The sequence below is a fragment of the Bos javanicus genome, chromosome 2 (assembly GCF_032452875.1).
Source record: "Bos javanicus breed banteng chromosome 2, ARS-OSU_banteng_1.0, whole genome shotgun sequence".
NCBI classification, from domain to species: Eukaryota; Metazoa; Chordata; class Mammalia; order Artiodactyla; family Bovidae; genus Bos; species Bos javanicus.
In genome coordinates, this window is record NC_083869.1 from 71486614 (window position 1) to 71509694 (window position 23081).

Consider the following 23081-nt stretch of genomic DNA (forward strand, 5'->3'; position numbering starts at 1 on the left):
CAATGAATCCACCATAAATCAGCTCTGCTGCTACTGCTGCTAAGTCGCTTCAGTTGTGTCCGACTCTGTGCGACCCCATAGACGGCAGCCCAACAGGCTCCCTGTCCCTGGGATTCTCCAGGCAAGAACACTGGAGTGGGTTGCCATTTCCTCCTCCAATGCATGAAAGTGAAAAGTGAAAGTGAAGTCGCTCAGTCATATCCGGCTCTTAGCGACCCCATGGACTGCAGCCCACCAGGCTCCGTCCATGGAATTTGCCAGGCAAGAGTACTGGAGTGGGGTGCCAGTGCCTTCTCCAAATCAGCTCTGGGCAGAATCTAAAGGAGTTATTGCTTCTCATATTTACTGCTTATGAGCAGCAGCAACAAAACTCAGTTAGAGCCCTGTTACATTTTGCCCTTAGAAATGTTTTTCTCCCGGCCAGTGATTCTGATTTGATTACTGGTGTAATCATTGTTTGCTCCTGCCCTCAGTTTTGGACCAAGGCACTGAGATTTCAAAAACAAGACAAATGAAAGAAGCGCTCTTTGAACAGAAAGTCAGACAGGACACTTGTGAAGAGATTGAAAATCACCTGAAGTGGTAAGTGTCCCACGATTATTTGCATCAAGTGATGGTGTTTTTGGTAAATGGCTTTTTATCCGTGAGACACAATGAATGAATGAATGTAATAACTTTTTATGCCCTCTGAAACATTTGATTATTTTCTCCCCTTTAATGGACTTTGTTTCAGAGTGAAGTTTCTATCAGGAGTAAATCAATGTGACCACACCATGCTCTTTCCTGTGTGACCAGCACAGAACCAAAGTGCACCCCCCTCACGCCAGGACACCCCCTCCCTGGGGTGACTCGGGGACCCTGAATCTTGCCCAACTTTCTCTCACCCCACCCAAGCCCCCTGTGCCCTGGGCTCTGAGCTCCAGGGGCCATCTGGGGAGCCTGGCAGTGCAGGTGGGGTGGGAGAGGCTCCTAGAGAAGGTTTTCAAATTCAGATGCAGGTCTTTACCAGACCATACAAGACATATCTACATGTACAGACTCAGCTGAAGTAACTGTGGAAACTCAAAAACTGAGTTCAAAAAGAGACTCCTGGAAAGTTTGGTTAGGCGGCCACCCTGTCACGGCCCTGCTTCCTCACCGCCCAGAGAACTCACTGCATGCTCTGGGGCCAGCCCAGGTGTTCGCACCCTGCCACCTCTCATGAGAAACAACCCCTTTTATGAATTCACAGAACTCAGGGTCTGGCCTCAGTTGAATGGAGAGTATGCCAGGTTACCCAGGACCATTTGAGAAAAAACTCTTTCCCTATTGTAAAAAAATAAAAGGGCACGTTATCATTGTAAAAAACTTGAAAACGGTTTTTAAGTGTAGAAAAGGAAAAAGAATCACTATAATGCAGTGACCACTGTTAACCCTGGTGTTTTTCCTTCCTTCTGTGCTGCTTTGTAACAGGCTTGCAATCATATCCTAAATTCAATTTTGATCATGTATTATTCACTTAATATTTTCTCCCAACATTTTGTTGAAAGATTTTAAACCATCCAGTGAGACCCACACACACTGATGTATGGTCATCAGTTGTTAGCACTGTGCCTCGCACACAAGCGCAAATGCACACTCAACACACACTCCTTTCATCTCCCTGAGCCATTTGGAAGTGAGTGCAGGTACCGGTAACCATGAGGCCTCGCCTCTAAAGGCTTTAGCTCCTAAGAACAAGGACATTCTCCAGCTTCACCATAACTACTTCTAAGAGTTTAACATTGATACCACGTTAAATCATCAGCCTGTGTGCACGTTTGCCCAGTTGTCCCCAGAGCGCTTCTATTCCAGGGATGTTTCGGTTTTTCAAAAGGGGAACCCAAGGTCCAATCAAAGATCATATGGTTTGTATTTAGTTTTTTTTATCTCTTTAGTCTCCTTTAAAACAGTTCTCCAGAACTTTTACTATATCCTTTTTTTCTGGCACTCAGCCTGTGAGAGCTTATTTCCCTGACCAGGGACTGAACTTGGGCCCTTGGCAGTGAAAGTGCCAGGACCTAACCACTGGACCACCAGGGAATTCCACTACTATATACTCTGAATGTGTGTCAGACTCCACAATGGGTACATTACATATGAGAGGTTGTTTTTCTTTAATTAATTGCTTTTTTAATTAGTTTTTTTGGGGGGTCATTGCTACATGCGGGCTTTCTCTAGTTGTGAGGAGCAGGGACCGCTCTCTAGTTGTGATGCACTGGCTTCTCACCGCAGTGGCTTCTCTTGCTGCGGAGCACAGGCTCTAGGTGCGTGGGCTCAGTAGTTGTGGTTCATGGGCTCTAGAGTGCTGGCTCAGTAGTTGTGGCGCACGAGCTTTGTTGCTCCACAGCATGTGGAATCCTCCCAGACCAGGGATTGAACTCGTGTCCCCATATTGGCAAGTGGACTACTATCCACTGTAACACCAGGGAAGTCCCCCAGAGTTTTTTTTAAAGTGGGATGAAATTCACATCACATGAAATGAACCATTTTCGTCATTTTAATGTGTACAACCCCAGAAGTTCTTAGTATGTTCACAGTGTTGTACAACCATCAGTACTTAGTTCCAGACCTTTTACATCCCTGCCAAAAAGAATCCTGTAAGCATGAAGCAGTCATCCCCCCATCCTCCTGTTTCCCCTACCCCTGGCAACCCCTCAACCACTGTTTGTCTCTGGTATTGCCCCTTCTGGACATTTCATATGAATGTAGTCATATAATATGTGACCTTTAGTAACTGGCTTCTTCACTGGGCTTCCCTGGTGGCTTAAACAGTAAAGAATCTGCCTGTAATGCAGGAAACCCAGATTCAAGACCTCGGTTGGAAAGATTCCCTGGAGGAAAGAATGGCTACCCACTCCAGTATTCTTTCCTGGAGAATTGCATGGACAGAGGAGCCTGGCAAGCTATAGTCCAAATGGTCACAAAGAGTTGGACACGACTGAGCCACTAACACTTTCACTTTGTTCACTAAACATGTTTTCAAACTTCATCCATGTCACAGCATCTGTCAGTACTTCATTTATTTTTATGGGGAATAAGGGTTTGTTTTATCAACATTCTACACTGTGTTTATTCATCAGTTGGTGGACATTTGGGAGGTTTCCAGTTTGGGGCTATTTGAAATAATGCTGCTGTGAACATTTGTATACAAGTTTTTGTGTGAACTTACCTTTTCAGTGCTCTTGGGTGTATACATAGGAGAGGAATTATTGGGTCTCAAAATAATTCACCTATAACTTTTTGAGAACAGCCAGTCTGTGTTCTACATGACTACACCATTTTACATTCCAGTTTCTCCACATCCTTGGCAACTCCTGTTATTTTCCTTTGTTATGATTGCCATCATCATCTTTGTCAACGATCATAGCCATCCAAGTAGGTATGATGTAGTCCATCACTGTGGCTCTGATTTGCATTTTGACCCTTACTCCTTAGGAGGAAAGTTATGACCAACCTAGATAGCATATTAAAAAGCAGAGACATTACTTTGCCAACAAAGGTCCATCTAGTCAAGGCTCTGGATTTTCCAGTGATCATGTGTGGATGTGAGAGTTGGACTGTGAAGAAAGCTGAGCGCCGAAGAATTGATGCTTTTGAAGTGTGGTGTTGGAGAAGACTCTTGAGAGTCCGTTGGACTGCAAGGAGATCCAACCAGTCCATCCTAAAGGAGACCAGTCCTGGGTGTTCATTGGAAGGACTGATGCTGAAGCTGAAACTCCAATACTTTGGCCACCTCATGCGAAGAGTTGACTCATTGGAAAATACCCTGATACTGGGAAGGATTGGGGGCAGGAGGGGAAGGGGACAACAGAGGATGAGATGGCTGGATAGCATCACCAACTCGATGGACATGAGTTTGGGTAGGCTCCGGGAGTTGGTGACGGACAGGGAGGCCTGGCGTGCTGCGATTCATGGAGTAGCAAAGAGTTGGACACGACTGAGCAACTGAACTGAAGTGAATGATGAATAAGATTGAGTGTCCAGGTCTCTTTATTCATAAATATTTTAGCATGTGTCACTGGAAGACAAGCTTCCCTGTGGGGAGCATGTTGTTCACTCTACTTGTGTTGCTGGCATCTGCAACTTCTCTCTTCTTTGGTGTGCTCTCCTGCATCAGCTCTGCAGTTCAGCTGAGACCCTCCATCCCGAAATCGATTGTGGTATTCTGATGGGTTCTGGAAATTGTTTTTGGTTTTTTTTCTCCCCAGGCAGGTGCACCTCGGTAAGGATCATATGTCCTTTAAATTTAAAAAAGACATTTATGAGGAGCGGCAAAGAGTAAACAACAAATACAAGGTCAGAATCACTGCTAATCTGATATCATTTATTTCACCAAATATTTTTAATTCCTGCTATATGCAAGATGTCACAGCCGAAGGAAAAAAAAAATCTTACAGTTAAGTTGGAAGGGGAGGCTGATAACATGCCCACCGTTAGCAGTGAATTGAGGCTGGCCATACCTATCACTGGAAACATCCTCTAAGTAGTGTAGCGATTCAAGGGACAGCGAGAGAGGACTCATCTAACTAGAAAGCTTCCTAGGAGACACAGTATGGTTTTGAAAAGTAGTAAATAAGAAACAGGCATCCAATTCAGAGTCAGGGAATGGCTCCAATTTGGGCTGGAATGCTGGGCATGATCTACAGTGCATGGAGATAAGAGACACAGAGACAGCAGCCAGGAGCCACACCAGAGCCAGGTCCAAACTAAAGCTGGAGGCCCAGGCCAACAGCAGGAAGCTGAGCAAAGCAAGAGGGATGGAGGATTCAGATTGAGTGGGCATGAGAGCCCAATGGCACAGACACTCAAGGGTGGCGACTTCTTGCTCAAGGGAGATGGTCAGTAATGTTCACTTCTGAGATGTTCATTATAAATAAGTAGAGTCTGAATAAAGATACAAGGAGTCTCTCTCTTTCTTCTAACAACACCTTTGCCAATCTCTTTTTAAAATTGCCTATTTTATTTGACTTGTGGTTGAGGAGAGTTAGGTCTCTCCCTACAAAATCTGTGTTTTGAAACTGAGATCCACAGTCTCAAACTCCACATGTGTTTGAGATCAGCTGTGTTCATATAAGAGCTGAACTTATATGAGTTCAAATGCTGACAACCATAGATGTCTCTCATTTCTGTTTTGTTTTGTTTATTTTACTGAAGTATGGTTGATTTTGTTGAGGTTCAGTCACTCAGTCGCGTCTGATTCTTTGTGACCCCATGGACTGCAGCATGCCAGCAGGCTTCCCTATCCTTCACTGTCTCCCAGAGTTTGCTCAAGCTGATGTCCATTGAATTGGTGATGCCATCCAACCGTCTCATTCTCTGTCACCCCTTCTCCTCCTGCCTTCAGTCTTTCCCAGCATCAGGGTCTTTTCTAATGAGTCAGCTCTTCACATCTGGTGGCCAAAGTGTTGGCGCTTCAACTTCAGCATTAGTCCTTCCAGTGGGATATGCATACTCCAGTGGAGTATGCAGGATTGATTTCCTTTAAGATTAACTGGCTTTATCTCCTTGCTGTCCAAGGGACTGTCAAGAGTATTCTCCAACCTCACAGTTCAAAAACATTCATTCTTAAGCACTCAGCCTTTATGGGCCAACTCTCACGTTTGTACATGACTACTGGAAAAACTATACCTTTGAGTATACAAACCTTTTTGGCCAAGTGATGATTCTGCTTTTTAATACACTGTCTAGGTTTGTATAGCTTTCCTTCCAAGGAGCAAGCATCTTTTAATTTCATTGTCCACAGTGATTTTGGAACCCAAGAAAATAAAGTCTGTCACTGTTTCCATTTTTTCCCCATCTATTTGCCATGAAGTGATAGGACTGGATGCCATGATCTTTGTTTTCTGAATGTTGAGTTCTAAGCCAGCTTTCTCACTCTCCTCTTTCAGCTTCATCAAAAGGCTCCTCTTTGCTTTCTTGCATTAGGGTAGTGTTATCTGCATATTTGAGATTATTGATATTTCTACCTGCAGTCTTAATTCCAGCTTGTGCTTCATCCAGCCTGGCATTTCGCATGATGTACTCTGCATATAAGTTAAATAAACAGGGTGACAATATACAGCCTTGACGTACTGCCTTCCCAATTTTGAACCAGTCACTTGTTTCACGTCTGGTTCTAACTGTTGCTTCTTGACCTGCATAGAGGTTTCTCAAGAGGCAGCTAAGGTGTTCTGGTATTCCCATCTTTTTAAGAATTTTTCAGTTTTGTGATCCACACAGTCAAAGGCTTTAGCATAGTCAATGAAGCAGAAGTAGATGTTTTTCTGGAATTCTCTTGCTTTTTCTGTGATCCAGTGGATGGTGGCAATTTGATCTCTGGCTCTTCTGCCTTTTCTAAATCCAGCTTGTACATCTGGAAGTTTTCGGTTCCCATATTGTTGAAGCCTCACTAGCATGTGAAATGAGTGCAGTTGTGCACTAGTTTGAACATTCTTTGGCATTTCCCTTCTTTGGGATTGGATTGAGAACACTGAGTGGCCTTAGTCCTGTGGCCACTGCTGAGTTTTCCAAATTTGCTGGTATATTGAGTACAGCACTTTAACAGCATCATCTTTTAGGATTTGAAATAGCTCAGCTGAAATTCCATCACCTTCACTAGCTTTGTCTGTAGTAATGGTTCCTAAGGCCCACTTGACTTCTTACTCCAGGTTTCAGGATATCTGCTTCTAGATGAGTGACGACACCATCCTGGTTATCCAGGTCATTAAGACCTTTTTTGTACAGTTCTTCTGTGTATTCTTGCCACCTCTTCTTAATATCTTTTGCTTTGGTTAGGTCCATATGTTTCTGTCCTTTATTGTGCCCATCCTAGCATGAAGTATTCCCTTGGTATCTCTAATTTTCTTAAAGAGATCTCGTCTTTCTTATTCTGTTGTTTTCCTCTATTTCTTTGCATTGTTCACTTCAGAAAGCTTTCTTATCTCTCCTTACTATTCTTTGGAACGCTGCATTCAGATGGATATATCTTTCCTTTTCTCCTTTGCCTTCACTTCTCTTCTTTTCTCAGCTATTTGTAAGGCTCATATTAGTTTCAAGTATACAGTACAGTGATTCAGTTATACACACACGCACATATATGTATATATATTCTTTTTGAGATTCTTTTCCCTTATACGTTATGACAAAATACTCTATAGCTCAAAATACAGTGTAGCTCCCTGTGCCATACAGTAGGTCCTCTTATTTCCAAATAAGGTGTTAATGTGATGGTTGGAATAGATTTCTTGAAGTTCAATCTTTATTTATTAATTTTTAATTTTTATTTTATATTGGAATAGTGCTTCTCTGGTGGCTCAGTGGTAAAGAATCTCCCTGCCAATTCAGGAGATGCAGTTTCCCTCCTTGGGTCAGGAAAATCCTCTGGAAAAGGAAATGGCAACCCACTCCAGTATTCTTGCCTGGGAAATTCCATGGACAGAAGAGCTTGGCAGGCTGTAGTCCATTGGGGTTGCAAAAGAGTCAAACATAACTTATTGACTAAACAACAACATAGTTGATTAACAATGTGTTAGTTTCAGGTATGTGACACAGAGATTCAGTTATCATTGTTGTTCAGTTGCTAAGTTATTGTTCAGCCACTAAGTTGTGTCCAACTCTTTCGGACTCCATAGACTGCAGCATGCCGGACTCCCTTGTCCTTCGCTAGCTCCTAGAGTTTGCTCAAATTCATGTCCATTGAATCAGTGATGCCATCCAATCATCATGTCCTCTGCTGCCGCCTTCTCCTCCTGCCCTCAGTCTTTCCCAGCATCAGAATCTTTTCCAGTGAGTCAGCTCTTCACATCAGGTGTCCAAAGTATTTGAGCTTCAGCAGCAGTCTTTCCAATGAATATTCAGGGTTGATTTCCTTTATGATTGACTGGTTTGGTCTCCTTGAAGTCTTAAAGTACTCTTAAGAGTCTTCTCCGGCACCACAGTTCAAAAGCATCAATTCTTTAGTGCTCAGCCTTCTTAATGGTCCAACTCTCACATTTGTACATGACTTCTGGAAAAACCATAGCTTTGACTGTATGGACCTTTGTCAGCAAAATAATGTCTCTGGTTTTTAATATGCTGTCTAGGTTTGTAATAGCTTTTCTTCCAAGGAGCAAGCATCTTTTAATTTCATGACTGCAGTCACCATCCACAGTGATTTTGGAGCCCAAGAAAATAAAGTCTGTCACTGTTTCCACTTTTTCCTCCTCTATTTGCCATGAAGTGGTGGGACCAGATGCCATGATTTTCATTTTTTCAGTGTTGAGTTTTAAGCCAGCTTTTTCACTCTCTTCTTTCACCTTCATCAAAAGGCTCTTTAGTTCCTCTTCACTTTCTGCTATTAGAGTGGTATCATCTGCATTCAGTTATACATATATGTATATCTATTTTTATCAAATACTTTTCCCATTTAAGCTATTATAGAATATTGAGCAGAATTCCCTGATCTATACAGTAGGTCCATGTTGGTTATCCATTTTAAATATAGTAGTGTGTGTATGCGAATCAGTTTAGTCTTAAAAATGACTGTGGACAGTGTAGCTGAGAACCAAGCTAATTTTAGAAGTTAATTAACAAATAATAAAACCCACAGAGAAGCAAAAGCTAACACATTTTTGCAGTGTGTATGGTCCTTTTTACTGTGGAGGCAGGTATGTACAGACACTGACCAAGCCAAGCCAGCCTTCCTGGGAACAACCTGGAAGTGCCCAGTTTGGAACAAGGGAGATTACTCAGGGGCCAGGAGGACACAAGTAATAGGGGAAGGGGGGTGATCTGGGGGAAGGGGGATTAAGGGGGGGTCTCTTAATCCAGGGACGAGACAGACCCCCAACCTCCACCAGCCAGGAAAAGGGGAGAGATCATGCCTGTGTTAAACCTGATACTTGGTTAATTAGCTCTAAGGAGCTTAAAACTTTACTGGGACGTTAAATTTCTTTTAAATGAAATCTCTACACCCCCATGGTGACACAGTTTCCTAGAATCCTCTCTGTGAATTTTAAATGCTTCAAATAATTTCCAGAGACTATCGTAAAGATCCCCTGGAGGAGGAAACAGCAACTCACTCCAGTATTCTTGCCTGGAAAATTCCATGGAGAGAGGAGCCTGGCGGGCTACAGCCCATGGGGTCTCAAAGAGTCAGACACGACCGAGTGTGCGCGTGCATGCACACACACACACACACACACTCTAATTTTAATAAGAAGGTGTTGGGTTTGTGCTTCTAATAAAACTTTCCATATTTAAACAGTAGGTGTACTTGCAATGATCATTTTAACCACCACTCCCAGAGGGAACATCATGGATGGATTAGACCAATTGCTTAATGTGTTTCTACCCGTTTTAAAGAGAAATAACAGTTGTAGTTGTGTGCATCTGTATTCAATTTTAATATTTTCAATGATTGAAAACCCCAGCTAGATAGAGGAGATCCTATTTTGTATGAGGAATTCCAGCGACGCAAGACAGAAGTTCACCCCAAACGGATTTTACACGACCTGAAAGAAGTGAGTAACTTTTCTTTATTTGGATTCTAATTGTCAGCAGCTCTTTATATGCTTATTTTTTAAGCATATAAGCAATTTTCTAGAAATCCTCTTACCAAGAGATTTTTAATAATTTTTAACTTGCTTACCTTTTCACAGAGTGTTTTTTTTCCAACATGTCCACAAGTCAGGCATCAATTTGAGATTATCGGCACCCTATACAGGCACCTCCTTCCCACACTCTGCTTTCTCCTCTTGGTCTCCGTTTTTTTTTCCCCTTTGCTGTCCAAGGGCTTCCCTGGTGGCTCAGATGGTAAAGTGTCTGCCAGCAACCCTGGAGGCCCAGGTTCCATCCCTGGGTTGGGAAGATGCCCTAGAGAAGGAAATGGCAACCCACTCCAGTACTCTTGCCTGGAAAATCTCATGAATGGAGGAGCCTGGTAGGCTCATGGGGTCGCAAAGAGTAGGACACGCCTGAGTGACTTCACTTTGCTGTCCACGCCCCTGTCTGCATGCTGATCCTCAGGGTGGGTCCCTGGGTGGGTTCCTTGCCCCCTCGCTCCCCTTGTCAAACAAGACAGGAAGTCAGACGCCAGAGCACTGGCTCCAGCTCCACCACGGATATGGGATCCGGGAGGAGCTCTTTCAGCCTTGGTGCCGCAGTGTCTTCAACTGCGAAGTGGGGACAGCAGCCCCCGCCAGAGTTTCTTCTGTCATGTGACAGTTTCTGGTTAAAAACCTCAATTTTTAATTTTTGTTTATTCTTTAAATTTTATTTTATTGAAGTATAATTGATTTAAAAGTATAATTGGTTTTATAAATCAATTTATAATTGATTTCTAATTGATTGTGTTAGTTTCTGCTGTACAGCACAGTGATTCAGTTATGTATGTATATGTGTGTGTGTGTGTATATATATATATATATATTCTTTTTCCATTATGTTTTATCAGAGGATATTGAATATAGTTCCCTGTGCTATACAGTGGGACCTGTTGTCTATCCCAATTTTTAATTTTAACAATGGAAAGATTCTTCTCCATCTCCCACCTCCATCATTCTCACTTTTCTCTTCTGGATCTGTCAAATCTGAACTATTTTCACCTTTTTCCTTCTCCCCCACATGTCCTCTGGCCCCAAAGTCTTGCCAGTCACTCTTCCATGAGGCCACCCCCAGGTCCACCGTCACACCCCGACGCACCTCAGCCTCGGCTTGTTCAGCAGATCCGCCTTCTCTTCCGTGGCCCACTGCCTGGGCCAATGTGGGGCTGATCCATTTCCAATGACTCTGTCTTCACATTGTTTCTCTGTTCAAGAACCTGCAGCGCCAGAGGCTCTCGTGGCCTCTCGACACCCCAGGCACCCTTTCCTTCCCAGCCAGTTACTGGTGTTTATGCACATGTGCACATGGTGTGCGGCTCTAGTGAGGACCACACAGTCTGGCCCCCCCATTCCAAGGCACCCCATCCCCCATCACAAGGGACTGATTTCCATGTGACTTCATTCTTTCCCAGGGCCACATGTGTTTGTTCGATCTTGCCTATCTAGACTGTACATTTCTTTCTTTCTCTCTTTCTTTTTTGATGTAATATTCACAATTTTCCAAAAAGAAAACTCACCAAATGAGGAAAACAGAAACTTTTTTAAACTGATAAATTGCTTTTTTAAAAAAAATTGCAGTAAAAGTCTTTCCAATTGGTGAAAGTTAGAAGTATTATATGTACAAGGAAGCATAAGCTCCTTTATTCAGTATTGTGTTAGAGATTCTATATAGTGTAAGCATGATAAGAAAAAGATATAATAAAAGTCATAAATATTGGAGAGAAAGATCTTTGATTTCATATGATATAATTGACTATGATTATAGAAAATCTAAAAGAATCTATTGCCAGAATAATTCGTCTTACTGAATTTGTGAGAGAGCTTGGCAATTGTATATAAAATCATTGTACAATATGCATGTATTTTCACATACAAGAAAGAAAATGTTAACATATAATTTAATAAACATGTAATTTATAATAGCAAGCAAGTACCTAGAAGCAAATCTAACAATTACAAAGCTTTACACTAGAACAGCAGCAAAGATCTAAATAAGTTGAAAGATTTTTACAGACATTTCATGGAAAAGGATAAACATTGCAAAGATGTCACCTCTTTCTAAATTGATCTATAGATTTAATGCAATCCAGTTAATATCTCAATAGACTTTCTCATGGAATTTTATAAACTCTTTAAGTACATATATATGTATATATACACAACATGAACATGAGTATTATCATGTAGATACGTGTGTGTGTATACTTGTAAGCCACCAGCTTACCTGGTGGCTCAGTGGTAAAGAATCGCCTGCAGTGCAGAAGACGCAGGAGATGTGGGTTTGATCCCCAGGTCAGGAAGATCACCTGGAGAAGTAAATGTCAACCCACTCAAGTATTCTTGCCTGGAAAATCCCATGGACAGAGGAGCCTAGTGGGCTACAGTCCATAGGGTTGCAGAGTTGGACACGACTGAGTGACTGAGCACTCACGTACACATAGGAAAGAGAAAAGGCTTGAGAATTTTTTTAACTTAAAATGACTAAACTGGGGGAAAGGACTGCCTCTGAAGGAGACAAAGTCTATGAAAAAGTCAGATCATTAAGGCAGTGTGGTGCTGGCATACAGATGAAACCAAAGAGAAAGCCAGAAACAGATCTGCATTATATATATGTGACATTGAGTCACTAGAAAAATGAGACTAGACTACATTTCTTAAAACCTAAATCTTGTCTTGCTTTTGGTTCCTAACCCAAGAAGTAGTTCCTATAATGCTGTGTGCACCAAAGTGCTTAATAAATGCTCATTAAATGGAAGAACAAATAACTTGATTTGAGATCAAACTCTGAAACATTTTTATTAAATAATTATGCATGGAGTTAAAATTTAAATCTAAGATGGACTGATATTTTGTGTTCACAGAAAATCCAAGAATTTCATCCTAATTTTGATCCACTCATTAATAATACTTGGGTCAACAGATTCCGAGCACAGAGACGGTTTCAACAAGCGGCTCGCAAGGTAAGTCTCAGCACCACGTTGAAGTTTTCCTGTGTTTAACAATGGGAAATTGAGCAATGAGTTTTTTTATAACAACTTTATTGAGATGCAATTCACATGCCATAAAATTCACTCCTATACAGTATACAATTCTCTAGTTTTTTGTATAGTGCAGAGTGGTACAGAGACCTTCCCTAGTGGTTCAGTGATAAAGAATCTGCCTGCAATGCAGGAGCCACAGGAGATGCAGATTCGATCCCTGGATCAGGAAGGTTCCTTGGAGAAGGAAATGGCAATCCATGCTGGTATTCTTGCCTGGGAAATCCAATGGACAGAAGAGCCTGGTGGGATCTAGTCCATAGGATCATAAACAGTTGAACACAGCTGAAGTGACTTAGCACACAGAGTGGTGCAGCCATCACCACTATCCAATTTTCAGTTCAGTTCAGTTCAGTCACCCAGTCATGTCCGACTCTTTGCGACCCTGTGGACTGCAGCACAGCAGGCTTCACTGTCCATCACCAACTCCCGGAGTTTACTCAAACTCATGTCCATTGAGTTGGTGATGCCATCCAACCATCTCATCCTCTGCCATCCCCTTCTCCTCCTGCCTTCAATCTTTCCTAGCATCAGGGTCTTTTCTCAGTCAGTTCTTCACATCAGGTGGCCAAAGTATTGGAGTTTCAGCTTCAGCATCAGTCCTTTCAATGAATAATCAGGACTAATTTCCTTTAGGATGAACTGGTTGGATCTCCTAGCTGTCCAAGGGACTCTCAAGAGTCTTCTCCAACACCACAGTTCAAAAGCATCAGTTCTTTGGCCTTCAGCTTTCTTTATAGTCCAACTCTCACAGCCATACATGACTACTGGAAAAACCATAGCTTTGACTAGATGGACCTTTGTTGGCAAATTAATGCCTCTGCTTTGTAATATGCTGTCTAGGTTGGTCATAACTTTTCTTCCAAGGAGCAAGTGTCTTTTAATTTCATGGCTGCAGTCACCATCGACAGTGATTTTGGAGCCCCCAAAAATAAAGTCTGTCACTGTTTCCATTGTTTCTCCATCTATTTGCCATTAAGGGATGGGCTGGATGCCATGATCTTAGTTTTCTGAATGTCAAGTTTTTTTTTTTTTTTGAATGTCAAGTTTTAAGCCAACTTTTTCACTGTCTTCTTTCACTTTCAAGAGGCTCTTTAGTTCTTCTTTGCTTTCTGCCATAAAGGTGGTGTCATCTGCATATCTGAAGCTATTGATATTTCTCCTGGCAATCTTGATTCCAGCTTGTGATTCATCCTGTCCAGCATTTCTCATGATGTACTCTGCATATAAGTTAAATAACCTGGGTGACAATATACAGCCTTGATGTATATTGATGTATCTCCTTTCCTGATTTGAAACCAGTCTGTTGTTCCATGTCCAGTTCTAACTGCTGCTTCTTAACCTGCATACAGATTTCTCAGGAGGCAGGTAAGATGGTCTGGTGTTCCCATCTCTTTAAGAATTTTCCACAGTTTGTTGTGATCCACACAGTCAAAGGCTTTGGCATAGTCAATAAAGCAGAAGTAGGTGTTTTTCTGGAACTCTCTTGCTTTTTGGATGATCCAGCAGATGTTGGCAGTTTGATCTCTGGTTCTCTGCCTTTTCTATAACCAGCTTGAACATCTGGAAGTTCACGGTTCTTATACTGTTGAAGCCTGGCTTGGAGAATTTTGAGCATTACTTTGCTAGCGTGTGAGATGAGTGCACTTGTGCGGTAGTTTGAGCATTCTTTGACATGGCCTTTCTTTGGGATTGGAGTGAAAATGGACCTTTTCCAGTCCTGTAGCCACTGCTGAGTTTTCCAAATTTGCTGGAAGATTGAGTGCAGCACTTTCATAGCATTATTTTTTAGGATTTGAAATAGCTCAACTGGCATTCCATCACCTCCACTAGCTTTGTTCCTAGTGATGTTTCCTAAGGCCCACTTGACTTCACATTCCAGGATGTCTGGGTCTAGGTAAGTGATCATACCATCTTGATTATCTGGGTCATGAAGATCTTTTTTGTATAGTTCTTTCGTGTATTCTTGCCACGTCTTCTTATTATCTTCTGCTTCTATTAGGTCCATACCATTTCTTTCCTTTTTTTGTGCCCATCTTTGCATGAAAAATTCCCTTGGTATCTCTAATTTTCTTGAGATCTCTAGTCTTTTCCATCCTATTATTTTCCTCTATGTCTTTGCATTGATCACTGAGGAAGGCTTTATTATCTCTCCTTGCTATTCTTTGGAACTCTGCATTCAAATGTGTATATCTTTCCTTTTCTCCTTTGCCTTTCTCTTCTCTTCTTTTCATAGCTATTTGTAAGGCCTCCTCAGACAACCATTTTGCCTTTTTGCATTTCTTTTTCTCGGGGATGGTCTTGATCACTGCTTCCTATACAATGTCATGAACCTCTGTCCATAGTTCTTCAGGCACTCTATCAGATCTAATCCCTTGAATCTATTTGTCACTTCTACTGTTAATCGTAAGGGATTTGATTTAGGTCCAACTTTAGGACATTTTTATCACTGGCTAAAGAAACCCTGTTCCCCTCAATAGTCACTCTAGCCCTCCAGTCACTGTCCACTTTCTGTCTATGTGGATTTTCATATTCTGGACATTTCATATGTGTAAAATCATATAGTACACAACCTTTTGTAACTAGCTTCTCTCACTTAACATCTTTTCAAGGTTCATCCGTGGTACAGCAGGTTTCAGTACCTCATTCCTTTTTCAGGATGAATTGTGTTCAGTCATATGGAAATACCACACTCTTTTTTTCTAGTTATTGGTTGAAACATTGCAGCTGTACCTGTTTTTGGCTATTGTGATGGGAATAGGATGTCACAAACATTTATGTACAAGTTTGTGGACTTATTTTCAGTTCCTGCGGTGTGTCCATCTAGGAGTTGCATTAATGGGCCATATGGAAACTCTAGAACCATAGGATGCTGGTTAGTTATTCCTAGAGAGCATCATGGGGTGTTCTTGTGGGATATGGGCTCTGACATCCAGGCTGCAGCTCTGCTTTCAAGGTGTGTCCTCTCACCACCTGGCTTCTTCACCCTTACATTCGTCTCCAGCCAGCACATTTCCCGTGATCAGGAACAAATGAAGATCTGTTAGTCTCTAAGGTCAGTAAAGGGTGTGAGTGACCCCTGGTCTGGCTATCTACTCCCCTCCCCAGCTGCCCCATCCTCTGTGTGATCCTAGACCTCATCTGCTTCCTAAACATCAGCTCCTTATCTACTTCCTCCTCACTGTTCACTCAGAATGCCAGTCCATCTCACCTCCCTCTGTTCACAGCTGGCCTTCAGGCAGCTCAGCCTACCCCTCCTCCAACAAACTGTCCTGTAAGCCTCAGCACTTAGCCATCTTGGGGGGCCCTCTTGCATCTTATGCTGCCTGTCGACCTCTGGGGTGTGGCTGCCTGGGGAGCAGAATCCCCCTCCAGGAGGGAAGCAGTGGTTAAGACTTGGGCTCTGGCCTGGGGTGCTTGCCCTCCGTTGCTGGTGCTACTTCTTTTTCTGCATGCATGCCTAGTTGCTTCAGTCTTGTCTGATTCTTTTCAACTCTATGGACTGTAGCCCGCCAAGCTCCTCTGTCCGTGGGATTCTCCAGGCAAGAATACTGGAGTGGGTTGCCATGCCCTTCTCCATGGGATCTTCCTGACCCAGGAATCGAACCCACCTCCCTTACATCTCCTGCATTGACAGGTGATTTCTTTACCACTAGTGCCACCTTTACTCCAGTATAGCTTTTTTAATTTTTTATTTTGAAAACTTTACTTATTTATTTATTATTAATTTTTGAAATTTATTTTTGGCTGGGCTGGGTTTTTGTTGCTTTGTGAGGGTTTTCTCTAGTTGCAGTGAGCAGGGGCTACTCTTTTTTGGAGTACACGAGCTTCTCATTGTGCTGGCTTCTTTTGTTGTCGAACACAGGCTCTAGATCTGGGATTCAGTAGTTGCAGTGTAGAGACTCTCAGGTATTCAGGCTTCGCGATTGCAGCACAGGGGCTCAGTAGTTGTGGCTCGTGGGGTCTCTAGCACAGGCTCAGTAATTGTGGTGCACGGGCTTAGGTGCTCCATGGCATGTGGAATATTTCTGAACCAGGGATCAAACCCATCTCTCCTGCACTGACAGGTAGATTCTTATCTACTGCACCACTGGGGAGTCCAAGTACAATTGATTTACAATGTCATGTTGATTTCTGCTGTACAGGAAAGTGATTCAGTTACACATACATATGTATTCTTGCTCATATTCTTTTCCATGTGGTTTTTCACAGACTGTTGAATATAGTTCCCTATACTATACAGTAGGACCTTGTTGTGTATCCATTCTGTATACAATAGTTTGCATCTGCTAATCCCAAACTCCCAATCACCCCTCCCCCAACCCCCTCCCCCTTGGCAACTACCAGTCTGTTCTCTGTGTCTGAGTCTGTTTCTGTTTCATAGATAAGTTCACTTGTGTCATAATTCAGATTCTATATATAAATGGTATCATATGATATTTGTCTTTCTGTGTCTGACTTACTTCACTTAGTATGATAATCTCTAAATCCATCTGTATTGCTGCAAATGACATTATTTTACTCTTTTTTATGGCTGAGTAGTATTCCATTGTATATATGTACCACATCTTCTTTACCCATTAATCTTTCTGAGGACTTTTAGGTTGTTTCTGTTCAGCTCTTGTAAATAGTGCTGCTGTGAACATAGGGATGCATGTGTCTTTTCAAATTAGAGTTTTCTCCAGGTATCTGCCCAGGAGTGGGATTGCTGGATCATATGATACCTCTATTTATAGAGTTTTGAGGATTTCCATACTGTTCTCCACAGTGGCTGCACCAGTTTCCATTCCCATCTTGGTGCTACTTCTCATGAGCTTTTCAGTCTTGGTAAAGTTCCATGACCTCTGCCCTCTGTCTCCTCATCTGTCACTGAGGACACCAGTGAGAGCTGTCTCAGGGCTGTCAGGAAAGTTAAGTGAGTCAACACGTAGAAGAGACTCCCGCAGTTTACATTGTGGGTATCTTCCAGGCAGCGCTTGCAGCCTGGGCTGAAACTAGTCCTGGTGGATAGAGCAGAGCTCACTGCATCAGTGACCTGCTCCCCGACCTCCCAGGCCCTGTAACCGGTGTCCCTGCTAGGGCTTTGTCTAGGTGGCTCTGTGCCCATGGAGGACAGAGGTGGCCACAAGACACTACCTGCCAGCAGGACTCCCACTGCCACCCCAGCCACTTGCTCTGGACCAGCCCACCTGGCTCAGCAGTGTGTGTCTGGCTTTGAGTGGCATTTCTGTCTTTTCTGCACACTTCCCAGAAGGTATTGTCACTTAGATATGCAAACCTGTCCCCAGCCTCATGGCTCTGCCGTCTCCTCGGCTCAGCCACACCCCATCATCTCTCACCTGGACCACCTCAGTCCAGGCCTCCCTAAGCCTGGACAAGATTGGACCTCTCCCCAGGGAAACCCTCTGAAAGCCCCCATTGCAACTGGAATGACATGCATAACTTCTATCACAATGACAAGGCCATCCTGGGTTTCTCTCTGTCCTTTAAGCTTGTCTCCTTTGTTTCCGAGTCAGGATCTTTGCACCTGCTACTTCCTCTGCTTAGAACTTTCTTTCCAGGGCCACTGTCTCCTCATTGTTCAAGTCTTAGATCAAACTTAACCTTGGAGAGGCCATCCTTACATCCCTCACAAGAGGCCAGACACTCCACCCCAGCCCCTCAGTCATGCCCTCATGTGTTCACTCTTTTTTATTTTATTTATGGTATTTATCCTGTCTGTTGTCATCCTGTTATACATACAGACACACACACAGAACATCAGCTCTGTGTAGGCAGGGCATCCATTTCTCCACACTATGTCTGCAGTTCCTTGAGCAGGACTGTCTGCAGAGTAGCTGTGTCATAATATTCCATAAATGACAAAGTCTGTCCCCAGATGGAAAGGAGCATGATCTGTGACATCAGCAGGCCCCCAACTCGATGTGCAGGGAGCACAGCTCCAGCAGTATCTGCTCTGGATGCAAAGCCTGGGAGCATACAGCCAGCATTGCCCCAACCCACTGCCAGGCTTCTAAAGAATCCTCCACTCAGTTTGTCCTTCAATTCTGATAATAACACAACAGCAGTGTCACTACTCAGATTCACCCTGGAACTTGTCGCTCTTTCCACTCTGGAAATTTGAGAAAACTGAAGCTCGTAAACTGGGTGGGTCAAGGCCCAGTAACAGCCTGGTCTCTGTATCCAGGCGGGTCTGCACTGCCCGGACCTTGGCACCTGCAGCCTTGTCTAAGGCAGCGTGTAACGTCCTGGGAATTCCCAGGTGGGCTCAGCTCCTGGTTGTGGTTGTGGAAAGTGAGCTGAATTGAATGCCAAAGCGAGCACTGATTAATAACGTGAAATCATTATTCTTTCTAATTCCAGGTCCTGATTCATCGCCGCTTGCTTACTATGCTGAATGCCGTCCGTAACATACAGAAAGACATCATTATGAAAAGGTTCACTCAGGAAGGACAGTCCATGGCACAAGGTAGAGCAGCTGCCAACAGCTGTGTTTCATCAGCATACACCCTAAGCAGGGGGCTTCTCTGTGATGAAGTTAGCTTTCATAAATCACATATACTGGATTTTTTTAAATTATTGAAGTATAATTGACTTACAATGCTGTGTTAATTCTGCTGTACAGCAAAGTGATTCTGTTATACATAAATATACATTTTTTAGAAAATTGTTTCCCATTGTGGTTTATCACAGGATAGTGAATATAGTTCCCTGTGCTATATAATAGGACCTTGTTTATCCATTCTGCACACAATAGTTTGCTTCTGCTAACTCCAAACTCCCATTCCATCTCTCCCCACACCTGCAAGGTCCCCTGCACCTTGACAACCACAGGTCTTTTTTCTTTCTGTTTTGTAGATAAGTTCATGTGTCATATTTTAGATTCAACATATAAGTATATATATGGTATTTGTCTTCCTCTTTCTGACTTACTTAGTGATAATCTCCAAGTACATCCATGTTGCTGCAAGTGGCATTTTTATTCTTTTTTGTGGCTGAGTAATATTCCATTATATATATATATATATATATATATGCCATATTTTTTTATCCATTCATGTGTCAATGGACATTTAGATTGCATCCATGTCTTAACTGTTATAAATGGTGCTGCTATGAACATAGCACATTTTATTACATTTTAATTATTCTTTTTTCCTCCTATATTATTTTATCTCTGATACTGACATTTCTAATAAACTCTTTAAAAAAATCATAAAATTTACCTGTGAGTTAAATGTGGACACCTGTAAAATGAATTTATATGTTTCTTTAATTTAATCTTTCTCTTTGCTGACAAGGACAAAGAATATTCATCAGAGATACTTTCATTAAGAATTACAGTTTTAGGGGAACTTCTGATTCAAGATAGGCAGAGTAGAATGATGTGCACTCATCTCCTTTTGCGAGAACACCAAAATCACAACTAGCTGTTGAACAACCATTGAGAGGAGAACACTGGAACCCACCAAAAAAAGATAACCTGTGTCCAAAGACAAAGAAGAAGCTGCAGCGAGATGGTAGGAGGGGCACAATCATAATAAAATCAAATTCCATACCCACTGGGTGGGCAACCCACAGACTGGAGAAAAATAATACCAAAGAGGCTCTCACTCTCTCTTATGAAGTTTCTGAACCCCATTTCAGGCTTCCAGCCTGGGGATCCTACAAAGGGACTGAATCCCCAGGGAATCTGACCTTGAAGGCCAGTGGGATTTGATTATAGGACTTCCACAAGACTTCGGGGAACAGACTCGAGTCTTTGAGGGCACAAACAAAATTTTGCACACACCAAGACCCAGAGGACAGCAGCAGTGACCCCATAGGAGACTGAACCAAAACTACTTGTTAGTGTTGGAGAGCCTCCTGTGGAGGTGTGGGTAGGCAGGGGCTCACCACAGGGACGGGGCACTGGCAGCAGCAGTCTGGGAAGGCCCCCCGTGGCATAAACCCTCTTGGAGTTCACTACTAACCCTACCACGTAACTCAGCTGGTAAAGAATCCACCTGCAATGCAGGAGACCTGGGTTCAATCCCTGGGTTGGGAAGATCCTCTGGAGAAGGAAATGGCTACCCACTCTAGTATTCCGGCCTGAAGAATTCGTCCATGGGATCACAGAGTCGGACAGACTGAGTGACTTTCACTTTCACTTTCAAAAAAAGAGCCTCTAGACCCCAAGGCTGGGTTGCCTCAGGCCAAACAACTAACAGGGAGGGATTGTTAGTTGAATTAAAGTTTTAAAGTTTTATTGAGCAAGGGCCTACCCACCAGAGCAACACTTAGCTTTTCCTGCCCTCTCCTTACCATCAAAAGCTTACAGAAACCTCTTAGCCTCCTTCATCAAAGGACAAACAGAAGAATCAAGAAGAACCACAATCCCATAGCAGCTAGAACAAAAATCACATTACAGAAAGTTAATCAGGATGAAAAAGCAGAGAGTTATGTCCCAGATGAAGGGACAAAATAGAACTCCAGAAAAACAACTAAATGGAGATAGCAACCTTTCAGAAAAAGAATTCAGAATAATGATAGTAAAGATGATCCAGGATTTTGGAAACAGAATGGAGAAGATGTAAGAAATGTTACCAAAGACCTACAAGAACTAAAGAACAAACAAACAGAGATGAACACTAGAAGGAATCAATGGCAGAATAACTGAGACAGAAGAACAGATAGGTGACCTGGAGGACAGAATGGTGGAAATCACTGACAGAGCAGAATATAGGAAAAAAGAATGAAAAGAAATGACGACAGTTTAAGAGACCTCTGGGGAAACATTAAATGCACCAGCATTGGGGGAGGAGCTAAGATGGCGGAGGAGTAAGACGGGGAGAACACTTTTTCCCCCACAAATTCATCAAAAGAACATTTAAACGCCGAGTAAATTCCACAAAACAACTTGTGAATGCCGGCAGAGGACATCAGGCACCCAGAAAAGCAACCCAAGTCTTCAAAAGGAGATTTTTAATTTATGCTTTTTGGTATTTGTTATCAATTTTGTACCTATATTTTCTTTATAATTTTTGCAACTTTGTTTGTTTTTGTTTGTTTGTTTGTTTCTCTCTTTCTTTTTCTTCTTTTTTTTTAACATTGTATTTTTGAAATTCCAAACTCTACTCTAGATGTTTAACTTTTGCTTTTTGGTATTTGTTATCAATTTTGTACCTATATTTTCTTTATAATTTTGTGACTTTGTTTTTGTTTGTTTTTCCTCTCTTTCTTTTCCTTCTTTTCTTTAACATTGTATTTTTGAAATTCCAAACTCTACTCTAGATTTTTAATTTTTGCTTTTATGTATTTGTTACCAATTTTGTACCTTTAAGAACCCAATTTTCAGTACCCATTTTCCACTAGGGAGCGAGATTACTGGCTTGACTGCTCTGTCTCCCTTTGGACTCTCCTTTTCTCCACCAGGTCGCCTGTGTCTCCTCCCTAACCCCTCTCTACTCTACCCAACTCTGTGAATTTCTGTGTGTTCCAGACGGTGGAGAACACTTAGGGAACTGATTACTGGCTGGATCTGTCTCCCTCCTTTTCATTTCCCCCTTTTATCCTCCTGGCCACCTCTGTCTCCTTCCTCCTTCTTCTCTTCTCTCTATAACTCCGTGAACATCTCTGAGCAGTCCAGTTGTGGAGTGCACATAAGGAAGTGATTACTGGCTAGCCCACTCTCTCCTCTGTTGATTCCACCTCATCTCATCCGGGTCACCTCTAACTCCCTCCTCCCTCTTCTCTTCTCCATGTAACGCTGTGAACCTCTCTGGGTGACCCTCATGGTGGAGAAACTTCTCATCTTTAACATAGATGTTTTATCAATGGTGCTGTATAGAAGGAGAAGTTTTGAAACTACTGTAAAAATAAGACCGATAACTGAAAGCAGGAGGCTTAAGTCCAAGCCCTGACTCCAGGGAACTCCTGACTCCAGGGATCATTAATTGACAGGAGTTCATCAAACGCCTCCATACATACACTGAAACCAAGCACCACACAAGAGCCAACAATTTCCAGGGCAAGACATACCAAGCAAATTCTCCAGCAACACAGGAACACAGCCCTGAGCTCCAAGATACAGGCTGCCCAAAGTCACCCCAAAACCATAGACATCTCATAACTCATTACTGGACACTTCATTGCACTCCAGAGAGAAGAAATCCAGCTCCACCCACCAGAACACCGACACAAGCTTCCCTAACCAAGAAACCTTGACAAGCCACCTGTACAAACCCACACACAGCGAGGAAACGCCACAATAAAGAGAACTCCACAAACTGCCAGAATACAGAAAGGATACCCCAAACTCAGCAATTTAAACAAGATGAAGAGACAGAGGAATACCCAGCAGATAAAGGAACAGGATAAATGCCCACCAAACCAAACAAAAGAGGAAGAGATAGGGAATCTACCTGATAAAGAATTCCAAATAATGATAGTGAAATTGATCCAAAATCTTGAAATCAAAATG

General features: G+C 42.6%; 1 protein-coding gene across 3 annotated transcripts in view; it reads left to right on the forward strand.

Moving 5' to 3' along the window:
- The window catches only part of CFAP221 (cilia and flagella associated protein 221), a 133801-nt gene that overhangs the window by 62418 nt on the left and 48302 nt on the right, over window positions 1-23081 (forward strand). For all 3 annotated transcript variants that reach the window (XM_061439816.1, XM_061439823.1, XM_061439811.1), the window contains exons 11-15: window positions 474-582; window positions 4230-4317; window positions 9411-9500; window positions 12443-12541; window positions 18983-19088. In XM_061439816.1, the coding sequence (XP_061295800.1) occupies window positions 474-582; window positions 4230-4317; window positions 9411-9500; window positions 12443-12541; window positions 18983-19088 (492 nt within the window). The remainder of the gene's footprint in view (window positions 1-473; window positions 583-4229; window positions 4318-9410; window positions 9501-12442; window positions 12542-18982; window positions 19089-23081) is intronic.